This window comes from Mangifera indica, chromosome 14, assembly GCF_011075055.1.
Source record: "Mangifera indica cultivar Alphonso chromosome 14, CATAS_Mindica_2.1, whole genome shotgun sequence".
NCBI lineage: Eukaryota > Viridiplantae > Streptophyta > Magnoliopsida > Sapindales > Anacardiaceae > Mangifera > Mangifera indica.
This window is the reverse complement of record NC_058150.1, coordinates 8,426,956-8,444,104: the sequence shown is the minus strand read 5'-3', so window position 1 is coordinate 8,444,104 and position 17,149 is coordinate 8,426,956. Positions and strand designations below refer to the sequence as shown.

Sequence of the window (17,149 nt, the reverse complement as noted above, 5' to 3'; positions counted from 1 at the left end):
CGATCCATTTGGCAGCCATTTTCGGCCAAATTTTGGTCGTTTCGACCTCCGATTTTCACATACATCAAAGCTAGACGTTGTATAACATAAAACCTCTCAATCAATTCAACCAAAAAAACCAAAAATCGTAACATTTAAGTATTGTTCAAACCGTAAACCCTGAAATTTCAAACCCAAAATTCTTAATCAAATCTCAATAATATCAGCAATAACTTGATCCAAAAAAGATTATAGGAGATATGCTAACCTTATTTGTCATTTGCGGTTGCCGAAACTAAAGAAAATCGGCGGAAATGACGTTCGTCGTGGGATTGTCGTGGGATGTGGGAAGCTTTGGAATTTTCTATCGTTTGTACAGTGAAAATTTACTGACTTTATTTATGGGGGCAGTTTCGTCATTTCACAAAATCTGGGCATTTTTGCTTAAATATAAATTTTTTGGGTAATTTCGCTTTGACCCCTTTAATTTTACCTATTTTTAATAATTTCCTTTGTTGAAATCATCAAATTGCATGAAAAAAGGGGCCCGGAGGACTTTTTCCCACCCAACGTTTGATGCTCTCTCAAATTGTATCCACTAACTTTGTAAAACCCAAAATCTCACCCATCAAATGTTAAATTGAACTGTTTCTGTAAATATAATTTAATTAATATTTTACCCCTTAACTAATGAAGTAACCAAAATACCTTCAGTTTAAATTATTATTTTAAACTTTTTTTTCAAAAAGTGGCCAAAAGATTTATTCCCACCCAAGGTTTGATGTTTTTCCAAACTCCCGCCGCTTCAGTTTTGAAAACCCAAAGCCTCTCCTGTAATCGATTGACTTAAACCATTTCCATTAGTATGAAGGGCATTTAAGTAAAATCTCTTTTTTTTTTTTGAAACGTTTCTCTTTAACCCCAGAGCAATATGACGGTGTCGGTTGAGTTGTTGTCAATAAAAAACTCCCTTCACTAAGTTCCTTCGCAACAGTCAACACTTGCCTAGCCTTTTCAGCCTGGATTTTCAACTGCTCAGAAGATGATCAAAGCTTTCTTGGAGTATATCTCAAATGCTTCTCGTGATACACTATTCATCTTTAAAGCTTGTTCTTTAAACAATACCAACGTCTGTTTCCATGCTTCATTGGATTCTTCAACACAAGCTATGAGATCCTTGCTCTCCTTCTCTATTTCAATTTTCGATGCCTTCTAATCCACAACCATTGAAACAATAAAAAAAAATGAAACTTTAAATATACCCAGTTCAACTTGAGGTTTTTTTTTTTTTGGTTTTCACCAGTTACTCAAATACTTTAATTATAATAAGTAATCAATAAAACTTTTTTTCCCTATAGAATTCGAAAACATCAATAAGCTCAAGCTCAACAATTCCTCGTGGGATGCAGCAGAAGCGGCAACTGACCGATTAGTCGAAGTCCACCGAAGGTAGAAATGAAAACCAACGCCGAGGCCATTTGCAATAGAGCGAAACTTGACAGCCACGGGAATTAAACCAAAGAAATGGTGCCGTACAGAGAGCCTTCTACACTACCCTCTTGCTGAAACTAATGCTAATGTTAGCGTTTTTTATTGATAGTAACTTATTGCGCCGTACACCGATTGTTTCACAACTTTTGTGAATGAAAAGTTTCACAGCAAAACACTATCACAAGCCAATCAATGGAAAGGAAAATGACTTTCTTTTGTTATTTTCAATTTTCGTATAAAATCCGAAACACATGGTGTTTGTTTTATCATTCGTCATCAAATGAATAAACAAACAATTGTTTATTGATTCATCTACCTTTTTCAAATTTTAGCGTTAAATGACAAAAGAGACCTCCAAATGTTACAACTTTATTGGCTAAAATATTCCTGAGCCGTTGATTTTCGTCAAAATAATTCCAACCGTTGATGTGAAGAATTATTGCATTAAAAATGGCAGACTGCAATTGGGTTTCGATTTTTCATAAACTCTGTTGTATTTCGTTTTGCAATCTACATGTTCAACGTTCGATCTGTCACGTCAGCATTTTTCTCAATAAATCGCTGATCGCCATGTGTCACGCAAAAAAGAGATAACGTACAAAACAACAATGAAAATCCGCCACCTACAATGAATGTTCTGCATCGAATGTTTACATGAACAAATTTTTTAATCGTTTAACGCATTTTACAAATCAGAAGCCCTTTTACATTGTTATCCTTCTCACTAAAGATTTGCGTCAATTCTAACATCAGGTGGATGGGATTTTGGGCACGTTTAATTTTGAGTGATATTTTATTGTTAAAATAAAAAAATTATTTTAAAAATAAATTATTTAAAAGATTATTAGATATAAATAATTATTATGTTTGATAAAATTTGATAAGTATAAATAATTATTGTATTTAATTAAAGTAATAAAAAATTACTAATAAATTATTTTACTTAAATATTCTTAAATATAATTATTTTTAAATATTTTTATATTATTTATCATATTAATTAAAAATAAATTTATTTTTGTCTCAAATAATTAATAAATAATAATATAATTATAATAAAATTATGATTACTTTTATGATCTTTAAATATTTAAGGTGAAAGTGGTAATCAGATTATCATCTATATTACCTATCACGTCAACATTGATAATAGAATATTACTATAATTTTTTATTACTGATAAATCAAACAAAAAAATAAAAGATAGATTATCAAAATAATCTTCAAAAACTGGAATCAAACGGCCCTTTGGGTTTAACAAAGTTAATCATTATAAATTTAAGAAAGCAGCAATCGTTCGGTGGGAATAAGTCCCTTGGCCTTCTGGGAAAATAATCCTAACCCTTGTTTGTATGATATATTTTATACATCTAGTGCATTATTATTTATAGAAGGCCAAAAGACTTATTCTCACCCAAAGTTTTGTCATCTGCTAAGTATGAATCTATCAAACTCCCACTTATTGGTCATTAAAATTAATAAAAATTATTAATTTTAGATATAAAATAATCATCTAACGGTTAATAAGTAAAAATATAATAGTTTATATTATTTTCCGTTTATTGATTTGGAAAACAAATAATTTCTTCAATAATTAAGTTTTAAAAAGTCACATTGTCCCCCTAAGATTCATTTTTTTTTCTTCCCCTTTTTTGGTGTCATCTCCAATCGGCTTCTCTCTCCTTCCCAAGCTCTCTCCTCTCCCTCCTCGGTCAACTTGTTTGCAGACGAAGATGATGGTTTTCATCTCAAATAAAACGAGTTGTCTTCCTCTGAGAGAAAAACAATCGAAGAAAAAGATAAGAGAGACCAGAAGGGAGAGAGAACACGATCAGAGACGACCAAGTTTGCCACAAAATAGTGATGGATAAAATCAAACTTTGTGAGAAAAAATACAATTTTTCAGAACTATTAATAGGGGGAATTGTTATTTTTTTTAAACTAAATGAGAAAAATAAGATAAAGCTTTATTATTTTTAATATCACTGATTAAATAACAATTTTACCCATGAAACTAACTAATTTTGTTAATTTTAACCGTTCACAGATGGGAGTTTGACATTTTCGTACTTACTAGGTATCAATCTGGTTATTGAACAAACTTTGGGTGGGAACAAGTCTTTTAGACTTTTACCATGCAAGTATGCACTGTAATTCATCTATTAAACACATCATAAGATAAAAAATGTACAATATAGTGTTATACCAAATACCATACAACATTTTGTTTGGCATTATATAATACAATATAATGCTATATTATGTAATTTGATTAATGCTACATTCGGTTATCTGTCAAACATGCCTGTAAGTTAAAACACAGACAGACAAAAGTAGACAACTGTACAATTTGATAATCAAGATTTAACAGAAAGTAAATCAGGGAGCCAAGTTACAAAATGATAATGTTATCAACTCCTTTCAACTGTTAGTTTTATACAAAAAGAAGCACAATGTCAATCAGCAACGCTTACTCGACTGGTAACAGGCAAATTACAATCCATATTGATCCAGTACTTTAGCACGGCAATGTAATAGGATTCTAGGTAAACTTGCAGGAGAAATTGACCTTAATGTACAGGAAGTTACTGTGAATCATAAGATGCTTCTGAATCATTCTCACTAACTACATCATGCACAACCTACATTTTACTGCTTTTGCTTCTTCTGTGCTGGCCCGGATGAAGTCCCGGCCTGTATAAAAAAGTTATAGAGATGAATTCAGGTTTACAGTTGTCTAGAATGCTTAAAATTGACTGTTTAAGCAGATCATTGCAACATTTTCCATTAATTCTCTAACTCTGATAGTTCGCCTTTAACAAGGAAGTACTATTCTAAAGTACGAAAAGAAATTCACAAGTCTTTATTTTCCATCTATGTCAACAAAGGATCCAAAATTTTTTATAACTCAGAAAACAAACTTTGTGAACAGCCTAAGGCAGACCAATTTTCCATAATTAAACATAAAAATTCAGTAATACAATGAAAAGCATGCTTACTAAGTTTGATAGTTGTTCACCGATGTAGGTCAATGATCTCAACATAGCTTCAAGTATGTCCCTGGTAAGCTGAAATTTTACCTCAATCTCTCCAGAAGGAGATTTGTTATAGTCTTGCAGCTGCAAAAAAGGACATAAATATTAATAGAAACATAATCGGACACTACATGATAAACTTCTAGTAAAATTGATATTATGAACTCAAAATAAACAGTCAAGTTATAGATGCCCTGAGCTATTCCAACTGAAGGAATAGATTCCACTCCCATACTCAAAATAGATCTGAGAACAGAGATTAGTACTGAGAAACATAGGAGCCCAAAGGTGATTAAAATAAAAACCTGTGATCTTTCATAACAAAAAATTAATCCAACTTTAACAAAAATAAAGACAACAACGGCTTTCTCAAACATGTACAAGGATGGCAAGCACAAAAAAACAATTCCTGGACGGGCTTTGGAAGTATTTTGGCATATTTTCACTAATCAAATTATAAAAACTCTGGCCCCTCAAAACCTTAAAACAGAAAAACCACTACTTAATTGATTCTATGATGACATTCATTGTAGAAATATCATAAGCAATGTTTCTTTGACTGTATAGCAGTCTATTATCACCCTTTCACTTTGTTATCTAGATTGCTTGACAACATGACATTTTTTAAGTGCAATGATACATAATTATCAACTAAAATATCTCTGAGGCACTGTAACTAGGGGAAGAGGAAGAAGTAAGGGGCTGTGGTTCTCCAATATCCGACTTTACTACTTATAGGCTGAAACCTTAAAACAACTGATGTAGAAAAGCTGAGAGGTAAAAAAGGGGAATAGAGAGAGAAAAAAAAGGAACAGAGAGAGTGAAACAAAAAAACAAAAAAGGAGAATACCAGATGGTAAGGAAAGGGAAACAGACAGAATTTGGGGAGAAAACCAATATCATACAATAATTCATGAAATCTGAAAAAACCAGCACATGAGACTGTCCAAGCAATTCGCTAAACAAGAAACAAACATCTAATTAAGAAAGTAACCTAGATCCAACTCAAATAAGAAACCAAATTTGAACCTAACTTAAATAAGTTACCATCTGACTCAAACACATAAATTCTTAAAGTAAAATAATTCAAAAATTAAATAATAAAAATTAAATACTAGATCTTCCATCATCAACACAATATCATTATGGTTAAAGAAAGGAGCAACCTAAGTAGGGAAATTTATATCATAGAGAAAAGAGGGTAGGAAACAGTTGAAATGAAAACGAATTTCTCACTGCCACTCAAATTATGCATATAAATGTGCTCTATTTTTTTTAAATAAGAAACAGAGGAAAAGACTGCCTATTTTATGCACCTACCAAATTACTTGTATATTTCTCTTATCATATAGTTTTTATCAAGGTAATTTTTTGAGTGGAACAAGGTCTGGACTGTCATTATGTCCTTTCTAATCAAAGTAGTCCTAAACATTTTCTTTGACGTTGCAAGTTCTGTTTCCAAGGCAACCAAATTTATTTTAAAGAAAATATATGAAAAAAAGAAATCAGCTCTTCTCTTCATGATTTACTCATTGACAAATTTAAGGAAAGACAATTTCTCAATTGCATACCTTAAGGCTAATTACAGCTACTCTATTTCCTGGCACTGAATTGCTTTTCTCCATGGTCCATGTCATGGATTTAAGGCATGGTATACTTCCCTGTAAATCGATAAAAGCTACACACATATATATATGAAAAGTCCCAAGCCATTTATAATTCCCGTATATGACATATGGAGCGTGCTTGCTTCATTGTGATCTTAAAACCCAGAAATCTGAAACTATTGCTTAACAGATCCCAGATTCTCAATAGATATTTTATAAACTATTTATAAATGTAAGTATGTGTTTGTGCATGCGGAAGTCTTTACGGCCCTTTTCTTTGGCAACTATTATAGACCATTAACTCCATACACTTTGGATGATTGGATTAATACAGCATTCATAGTTAATACACCTTGTTATCTCAACCATACAAAGTACAGTTGACAACAAAGAATTTTCATACTTGTATGTATGGTTGGGATAATGTGACTTACATTTTTATTTACTTTCTTTCACACAATTGTGAGCCATCCAATTATTCTAATCCCATAGTGCTGAGATGGGAGTGAAAGATATTATTTTTAACTTCAAATCATAAACTATCAAATACATTAGAATTCAATAAATGGAAGGATCATAAATTGTGTCAGAATATTAAATCATGGTATGTTCACGTATTTGTGTATTCAAGTTTGGCTGTCTTAAGTTTGGGATGCTAAAAGGCCAGCTGGCAAATATTAAATGATAGACACACTAGTGGTTATCTCCTAAATAAGTTCTAAAGACACAATATATTCATAGTTCTAAAGTCCAAGAATCCTTACTTTGAGGTGTTAAAATATCAGCAGACAGAATTGCAGCTTTCTCCTCCTTGTTAAGCTCCCTCAAGACAGATATTTTCTTATTATTTTCAAAAGCACCAAATCAACAATTTCACTCTCCTTCTCTCAAAGATTTGTAACAGAAACTTACCCTCTCCCAAGTGATCATTTAAGTTCAAGTAGTGAGAGGACGAGGAGAAAGGACAAATATATATTACAAAGGATAACTTTTTGAGGGGAAAAGTGAATAAAGGTTGAGGATGGACTGCAGAAATTAAAAAAAAAATTATAATAATAAATTTTGGTTGATTCAGACAAAAAAAGGTATGGGAATTGATAATAATAAAAAAGAGGTCAGATCAGTTAGCTGGTCACTGTGTGTTCAAGAGAAGAAATTGGATTTGTGACCCAAATTTAGAACCAAGAAATAATATAAAATGAGTTGACAGAAGTATGACAATGCTAAACCCATTAAATCTATAAATAACCAATATGTAGAAAATAAACTACTACTGTACCAGGTTGGTAGGAGGACCAGCATCACGTTGAAATTGCATGGGACCCAAAGGTGCAACACTGCTATCAACAATGACTGGTGTTGAAACTCCGAGCTGATTATGATTAAAATTGGTGACTGTATCATCTTGATGAAGCCACATTGGAGTTGATACAAAAGATGGGAAAGATGCAAAAGTTGGTAGCAAATTTGCTTTGGCATGATTGGAATCAGTGGACCTTGTCAAAGAGTTCTGATAAGAGGACTAGAGAAGCATCAACAACATAGTGATAAAATGAAAAAAGAGCATAGGCAAGCTCATGAGCAAACAAACCAATGAAAAAAAATATACTTTTAGCATAGTAGTTAAATTACAACAGAAATAAAAGTAACAGAATGAGTTCTATATTCCTATTAAAAAAAAAATTTGCAAATTGTTAAATGGTACAAGATTTCACTATTACCATACAATCCATTATAAATAACATATGAGTGCAAAGCATTGCAGACTCTATAAAACATGTATTAGGTACCAGAAAATTTTAGCAGAAAAAGCAGATAAGAAAAGATGAAGCAGCATTCAATAGTCACCAATCTCTTAAATCTAGGGATGTAAAATTGTATGACATTCTGTAAGAGTAAGTGTATGCAGTGGCAGGTGATAACTTTATATAAATTAATGACCAATGAAGCTAATGGAACAAGCACAAACTAAGACATTACAAATGCAAACAAATACTTCCAACCTTATCGTATGATTATATAGCTAAAAACACCATTCAACTATGCCACTGATCTGTTAAGACCAAACACTATGAAAAACCATCTTTTAAACTATGTTCAAGTGCATCATCTGCCTAACATATCATCATCTTTATACTTAAATATGAAGCTTATCTACTTCCATTTAAATATTAAAGAAGTTTGAGATAGGGTACCGTTTCCCTGGAAATTTCCTCTTTCCACTGATTCTGATATTTCTGAAGCAGCAATATAAGAATGCTTTGCAAATCAAGTGATAAATCAGGTGGAAACAACTTCAAAAGATCATCAGCAGAGAAATTCTCACGTGCGCATTTTCTGATAAGCGAACGAAGGCATGCCAAAACCTATTGTCAGGCTTTTATACATTATTTGCATGTTGAATATGTGGGAATATCATGCACTTCATATAACCACTGGCAGAAATTTTGAATGTCTTTGGCAGTGATATTAAACAATGCTTTTTCAAGCAAATTAATGTTTATTATAGACAAACTTTGAAGCACTTATGTGACCAATAGAAGCAGTGACAACCAGCTAAAAGTACTATTGTGTTAATATTATAGTGTTTTGTTAACAAAACTTATGAGATGACCAAAAAAAAAAAAAAACTTGACATACTTTTTGAAGAAGTAACTTACAAGTTCTTTCAAAGCACTATATTGTATATAAGCACTTGAAGTAGTAGTTGAAACAGAAATTCATAAAAGCTATTCTTGAAAGAGCTTCTACTCAAAATTACAAAAGAAAAGCACTCTAAAACGCAGGAAAAGAGCAAAATAGCTTAAAAACTAATCAACTGTTTCTCCAAAAAGCAAACAATTCTCGGTACTTATCTTACTTAAGAAAGTTTTCCAAAAAAGCACTTATAAGTTATTTTTTTATGCCTTTGTATCCCAGAATTCTAGGCTTATGTCTCAAACTAACACGGTAAACTAGACACCACATCCCTTTTACCTAAATAAAAAGCCAATTTTACTCATTCAAAAGCACTCCCAAATGCAACCTAAATTTTAAACAAGTTAAAGCCAAAAGCACCATATGGAATATAAGCACTTTAGTATTAGCTGAAACAGCAATTCATAGGTGCTATTCTTCATATTGCTTCCACTGAGAATTACCGAACAAAAGCACTCTAAATGCATGGCAAAGAGCCAAATAGCCTAAAAAACCAAACAAGTATTTCTACAAACAGCAAGAATTTCTAGGTGCTTCTCTTACCATAAAAAAAAAAAGTGCTTTATAAAAAAGCATTCATCGAGTGGTTCTCTTATGCCTTCGTATCCCAACCATTTTGCTCCCAAATGCAGCCCAATTTTTAAACAAATTAAAATCAAACACACGCGCACAGAAAAATAAACAATACCGTATTTATGATTTCAACTTCAATTTTTTTATGAGAAGTTTTCTCCACACTTACAATTCCAAGAAAAAGCTAATTTAAATTGGTATGACAAAATTCCTTTTAGCTACAAGAAAAACCTATTTTACTCCCAAATGCAACCTAATTTTTTTAAAGAAGTTAAAATTAAACACACGCACACACAAAGTTAAACGACACTGTATTTACAAATTAAGCTTTAAATATTATAATTTTGCTCAATACTTAAAATTCCAAATAAAAGCTAATTATGAACAGGAAATGCAAGAGAGAAATATTATTACAGGATCGAGTTGGGTGGGAGAAGGGAGATTGAGGAGAGCCTGAATGCTAGATTTCTGGGTTGACTGGAGACCCGTTTTCCTTGTTTTCCAAAGCGTAGTAAGTATGCGGTCAATCCCTTCCTCTGAGGTTATAGCTGAAAGCTTGTGCAGTTGAAGGTACAATGCCTCTGCCTCTCCCTCCATTTTGAAGCCGTCTTCTTTTCTTTTGTCTGAGGTTTCACTTGTGTAGCCTCGAGTGTCAGCCACATACGTTCAACCAAAACCGCCTATTCTTTTTTGAGGGTTTTAACAAAATAGTGAAAATAACCATACACTCGGGAGTTTTATACTAATATAATTAAATTAAATATAATTTTATTTTTTATCTCCACCGAACCAACAAAACCCTAAAATAAATCTTATGGAGCATTTGACTTAAAAGAATATTTTATTATTAAAATTAAAAAATTATTTTAAAGATAAATTATCTTAAAAATTATTAGATATAAATTATTATTATATTTAATAAAATTTGATAAACTAGATAAATATAAATAATTATTGTGTTTGATTAGGGATAATAAAAAACTATTAGTATATTATTTTATTTAAATATTTTTAGGTATGATTATTCTAAAATATTTTTTAAATTATTTGTTATATTAATTGAAAATAAGATTATTTTTATCCTAAAAAAATTAAAAAATAAAGATATAGTTATAATAAAATAAAAATTACTTTAATAATCTTTTAATACCTAAGAAGGGAATAGTAATTAGATTACCTCTTATATTACATATCACATCATTATCGATAATAGAATATTATCAAAATATTTTATTATTTATAAATCAAATAAAATAATATAAGTAATAAAATATAGATTACCAGAATAATCTTTAATGCCCCTAACCAAACGCACCCTAAATTCATCCATTTGTAATTCTTATTTTTTATATTTCACTTTTTAAAATGTATTGAGCTCTTACACTATAGCAATTATGTTATGGATGTCATTACAAGTTAGTTTATAGATTACAAGATTTAGACATATATATATGAATCCACATCTAGAGGGAAAAAAAAATATTATATTGTATACAATTTAATTTTGATAGGGCTCTTCATTAAAAAGAAAAATTATATCATCTATAGATAAGAGAGTTTATGTAAATTATTCAATTATATTATATGTATTTATAATATATATTAATTTTTATATAAATAATTATATATTATTATATGATTAAATATTATTTTATTTTTTATTTAAAATAATTGTATTATATAATGATATAATATATTTAATTTTTTATGCATAAAATACTAATTATAAAAACAAAACAAAATTTTATGAGATAAAAGTGATAAATAGTATTGTCTCCCTTAATAAAATTTGAGTAATCACATTAAATAATCTAATTTAGGCTGTCAATTAAAAGATAACCCTTTTTAAGAAGTATTTCAAAAAAATGGCTCCTACCAAAAATCCATATTTTTAAAGAGGAAAACAAACCAAGGCAGTTAAATAACTGAATTCGCTGCAGCCCAATCTCTTAAAAATAAAGGTTAACTTTGCATTTATTGATTTAAAGGAGATGATGATTTGGATTTTTGTTCACAATTTGTGTGAGTAAAAGCTTCATAAAAAAAAATTTCCAATAACCAAATCAAATTAATTTCCAAACTAAAAAATAAGATACTTGTAAAATCAATTTAGTTATCAGGTTAGAATATTAAAAAAAAAAAATTTGGTTTGCTCAAATTTGGAAATTGGTTACCTGGTAATTGGTTTGATTTTCAAATTTAAAGAATAATAGAAAAATTTATACTAAAAATTTAAACTTATTTTTTACTATTAACATAAAAGTAAAATGTTTATTTAAGGAAAACGTGTTTTTTATCTTTTGCTTTCCTTATATTTCTCTTTTTCTTTCCTTGGATGTCTCCAACTAGCTAATGTGTAGAATGAAACAATATTGCAGAGTTGTTGCAATCTTGCAGCAAGGAGCAAGCAACTAGGGCTCAACACGTGGTTTCTCATTTTTTTTATCTTGTTTTTCATTTTCTTTTTTCTATTATTACAACAATATTCACTGTAATGTAACAAGTTTCATCTTCTATTCTTCTTTTTTCTCATTTAAAAACTAATCGGCTCACCTCAATAGCCAACTAGGCTGTTGCCATTTTCCGATGATATTTATCTCACCTTTTTTCCAGTGACATCAATGATAATTTCTTTCTCAAATCAAATAATATTCTTTCTTAAATTTTTGATGTAGTTTAATTAATTAGTGAAAAATTTTATTGCTAAAATACCTTCCACAAATACAAAGAACTAAACTTATATAAAGTAATACAACCCAGGTAAGCATTCGCAATAACAATGTGGAAATATACTGTTTTGAATAAAAATTCAAACATTTAGTTGGATAAATTTTGTTAAATACAAAAGCAAAATGCACAACATTCATCACATTTCCTTATAAAATAAAATAGAATAAATTAAAGGGTTATTAAACCTTTTTTTTTCCCTGTTTTTGTAAAGTATACTAATACCAGTGCAATTGCCCTTTTTGTCTCCGACACTTGGATTCATGCCACCATGGTTTCTTTTTAATTTTAATTTTAATTTTATTTTAATAAAATTATATTTTTGTTTGGATGAGTTAAAGGTTTTGATTTTGTATTTTAATTAATGAAAATAAAGAGTTCTGTTAACTTTTGTTTTAACAAAATAAAGGGTTGTACTATATTATTAAATTTTCATAGATGGAAATAGTTGACTGAGATTGTTAGGGTTCCGAGAATAGTTTCATGGATTAAATAAATGCCAAAAATAATAAATACATATTAATATAAGTTCAAAGAGGTTAGATGATGTTACTTTATTGTGTTTTATTAGCATGATAGTATTTACAATTTTATATTGTCTACTAACATGATAATTTATTGGTATTGTAGATGTCGTCTATTAGTGATAATAGTGGGAATTTTGTGGCTTAACTATCAACTAAGGACCTTAAATGTGTAAATTCTACAAATACTAGAAAAAATGTTTTTGATAAGTGGGATCATTTCACAAAAAATGATTGTGAAAATAAAGATAATATTATAGCTTCATATAATTATTGTGGGGTCATCATTGCTTATCCTAGCAAAAGTGGTATTAGTTTTTTACGTAACTATTTAAGTAGATGTAAAAAAATATCTTTTGAATGTGGCAAAAAAACGACAAAAGATTTTAATATTTCAAAAACACACACATGATCCCTCAAGTGGTGTTGAGGCTACTTTAATACATCCTTCACCACTTTACTCTTGAAAATTTGATCAAGATTTAATTAGACATGTTGTGACAAAAATGATCATTATAGATGAATTACCTTTTAGGTTTGTGGAGTGAAAGGGGTTTCATGAAATGATGAGTGTGGTACAACCTAGGTTTCAAGTTCCTTGATGTATTACTATGACTATAGATTGTTTTGAAATTTTTGTTAAGGAAAAAGAAAAGTTGAAGAATTTCTTTGTTAAATTCCCTCATAAAGTTTGTCTCACAACTAATACCTGGATATCTTGTCAAAACCTCAATTACATGTGTCATATGGCTCATTTTATTTATGAGGACTGGAAACTAAATAAAAAGATTCTAAATTTTTGTCTTATTTTGAGTCATAAAGGTTTACCTATCGACAAAATAGTTAAGAGTTGTTTACTTCAAAGGAAAATTTCTAAGATACTTATCATAACTGTTGATAATGCAAGCTCTAATGATATAAAACCAAATTATCTTAAACAAAAGTTAGAACGTTGGAACAGTAATGTATTGAATAGTGACTATCTTTATATGAGATATTGTGCAGATATATTAAGTCAAATTTTTGTTAAGGAAAAAGAAAAGTTGAAGAATTTCTTTGTTAAATTCCCTCATAAAGTTTGTCTCACAACTAATACCTGGATATCTTGTCAAAACCTCAATTACATGTGTCATATGGCTCATTTTATTTATGAGGACTGGAAACTAAATAAAAAAATTCTAAATTTTTGTCTTATTTTGAGTCATAAAGGTTTACCTATCGACAAAATAGTTAAGAGTTGTTTACTTCAAAGGAAAATTTCTAAGATACTTATCATAACTGTTGATAATGCAAGCTCTAATGATATAAAACCAAATTATCTTAAACAAAAGTTAGAACGTTGGAACAGTAATGTATTGAATAGTGACTATCTTTATATGAGATATTGTGCAGATATATTAAGTCTAATTGTAAAAGAAAGGTTAAAAGATATGGATGACTTCATTTTTAAAATTTGTTCCACTATAAGGTATATAAGGTCTTCTCCAATGAGATTGAAAAAGTTTAAAGATTGCATAAATAAGAAAAAACTAAAAGTAAAAGTCTTTGGCTCTTGACGTTGAAACAAGATGGAACTCAACTTATTTGATGTTGGATGTGGCTATAAAATTTTTGATACATGTTGTAAATATTATAATCGTTAAAATGACTGATTGTGATTTAAGAATTGTTATATTAAAGGATATAATCATGAAATGAGTTATTTATATCTTATGTATTAACTATATTTAATATTAAATCATAGTTAATATTATCTGTTTTACATTTTTTGAAGAATTTTTACTTTTGCCAACGAAAACTATCACTATTTATTTGAAGGATAATTGATACAATCTTTCTAGTCTCAATGTCATTTTGTCATCTTCTTAACAAGTTGCCCAATTCAATCTCATATTTTAGTATCAAGTTTTTATTTCTCTATTTATTTTTTTAACTTGTGTGTTGCTTTTTTAGTTACACAATTATTGTTTGGAAAATTTATTGAGTATATGTTTAATGTCTTGGTATGTGAAATAAATTATATTGAATTTATATTTGGGTTTAAGAGAATTTTTTAATGCTAGTTATTTTTTAAACTTATTTTCTTGGTTCAGTAATTAACTATAGGTTGAAAATATTGCCATAAAATGCAAAAATAATATGTTATCGATCTATGCCAATTGCTGTAGTTTTTCAATTTATATATATTAGTTAATTATCCTTGTTTGTACTCATTTTATAAATTAATTTTATATTTGATTGAATCATATTTGTATGTATTTATATTAAACATAGTGTCATCTAAAATTTACTTAATTTTAGTATCAAATTAATTTAATTAAAAAGTTTAGTGAAAGTTAAAATTACAAAAAAAAAAAATCATATTAGAAACTTAATTGAAATTTTGAAATATTAATGTTAAAGTTCGATTTAAGATTGGGTCACCAAACATTCGGTTCGATTTTAAATCAGTTAATGTGTAAAATGATTCGATTTCAGTTTCTAATTTTTATAAAACATAAAATTTGGTTCGGTTTACGAAATCAATTAATCGGTTCAGTTAACTGATTTTGTTCACCCCTAGTACGTAAAGCTGACTTGATACTGAACTTCATTTCTCGTTTTGGTGTCAACCTTGATAAACTATCTAGAAATTTATTGAGGTCCTCACACACAATCGGTGTTTTACTCAAACCTGGGACTAGATGTGGTAAGGGGGTCAAGTTGGCTTATGACACGATCTAAACCCCTTTTTTTTGACTTAGCTCAAAGGGGTATGACCCATTATTGTTACAGGTCATGCTAAGCCTTTGGGCTTTTTAGGCTGTGTTTAAGCCTAAAAATCAGGCCTATAGATCTTGCTAACAATGCATGGGTTTGAAATTTAAAAAAAGAAAAAAAAATTTAAAGAATTAAAAAAAAAATTGGCAACAACTATTAGAAGCAATTTTTTTCTATATAAACTCTTTCCTCCTTTCATAAAACATAATTTACCAATTTCTCTCTATGTTTTCTAAATTTAGAGATCAATGACATATAATTTATGCGTTTCATGTGTGTAACGATAATCTCTACACTATAGATGGTCGTTCATGATATCTAAAGTGCACAAAACAACTTGCAAATACAACAAAAATAGTTTATACGCCTTATACCTTGCCTTCTAACATCTTCCAACGAATTATGTCCACACTTAAGTACATAAACTTTGTCCCAAATGCAAAAACTCATCATATAACACAATAATATGATAAACTATTGTAATCAATCCAAACATAAACATATTCCTCCATAGAACAACTTTGCAATAAATAAATTATTAGATCAACATTGACATCACAATATGAATAATCATAATCTACACATGAATTTACATATACATTATATCCAATCTAAACATCACTATAACCAACTATATCATAATATCATTCTCGAAGCAACTAACATTCACAAACACTTAATCCTTACTTTGGTAGAGGAAAACCTCGATTCCTCACTAACCACAAATCAATTGAAATCGTAGGAAAGCCTTACTGTTTCTTCTAGCTCCCGAATTTGGGCCTAATTATCTCTTCTTCTTCTCTCTCCTTTTGTCATCGCTTGCTTGCTGGAAAACCTTGTTGGAGTTGCTACTAGAAACATTGGAATATCAGCTCAAAACTTTCTCTTATTTTTTAAAAGTGTGTATATTTGAATTAGAATATAGATCACTAAAACATAACTAATGTGTCTTATTTAAACTCTCCTTGCATAACACCATAAATAAACATTCATGCTTCACATGGATGACTGTGTATCACTTAATTTCTTTGACGTGGCAATTATCCACTCAACTAACATAACAAGCGACACACGAGCATCCTATCCCATGCATATTCGTTCATCAACTTAAATTCACATAATTTAATTTATTCCATCTTAACTAAACCATAATCATGCTTAAACATAAAAAATTATATGTAAAATAACTATTTTACCCTTGAGACATACCTATGAATATTACTCACAACTAGTAAAGATGTTTCATCATAGTCACTTTCATGATTTTATGTGAAATCTTTTAGCAAATGTTTGTGTCTTATAGATATGCATGTTACTTTCCATGTTAGTCATCTTCTTAAAGACTCATTTACACCCTATAAGTCTTATCCTTTTGAGTGGATCTACCAAAGTCCATATTTGGTTTTAGTACATGAAGTTTATCTCGAATTTCATAACTTTAAGCCATTTGACAAAGTCTAGATTTGATATAACATCCTCGTAGGTCATAGACTCGTCATTGTGGATGACAAATATGTCACTAAGTTGAGTCATAAAGTATACAAATCTCTTGAACTCGTAATGCACTCTACTAGACTTACGTAACTTTTGTTTGTATTATCACTATGTGTCGTATTAAACTCATATATAAACATTTCATATTTTTTTCTTATCTAAATTTTATTGTTATATTATTTACAAATGTACTTTCCCATGTATTTGTTGTATTGTACTTGTATAATTTTTATGCTATTTTTTTAGTTTTGTATCAATCAGC

At 29.4% G+C, this 17,149-nt stretch overlaps 1 protein-coding gene across 5 annotated transcripts; it reads right to left on the bottom strand.

Moving 5' to 3' along the window:
• Window positions 1–3,819: 3,819 nt before the first annotated feature.
• On the bottom strand, window positions 3,820–10,105 carry LOC123195394 (protein FAR1-RELATED SEQUENCE 3-like). Of its 5 annotated transcripts, XM_044609070.1 has the most exons (7): window positions 10,024–10,105; window positions 9,797–9,990; window positions 8,308–8,478; window positions 7,392–7,634; window positions 6,077–6,166; window positions 4,470–4,589; window positions 3,820–4,164 (listed from the first exon to the last, which is right to left on the bottom strand). In XM_044609070.1, the coding sequence occupies exons 2-7, from the start codon at window positions 9,977–9,979 to the stop codon at window positions 4,120–4,122; spliced, it is 852 nt and encodes a 283-aa protein (XP_044465005.1). In that variant the 5' UTR covers window positions 9,980–9,990; window positions 10,024–10,105; the 3' UTR covers window positions 3,820–4,119. The 5 variants fall into 5 exon arrangements, with proteins under 5 accessions (XP_044465005.1, XP_044465004.1, XP_044465007.1 ...); XM_044609069.1 differs by having other exon boundaries at window positions 9,797–10,081; XM_044609071.1 differs by having other exon boundaries at window positions 3,863–4,164; window positions 7,392–7,622; window positions 9,797–10,078.
• Between the last annotated feature and the right edge of the window lie 7,044 nt (window positions 10,106–17,149).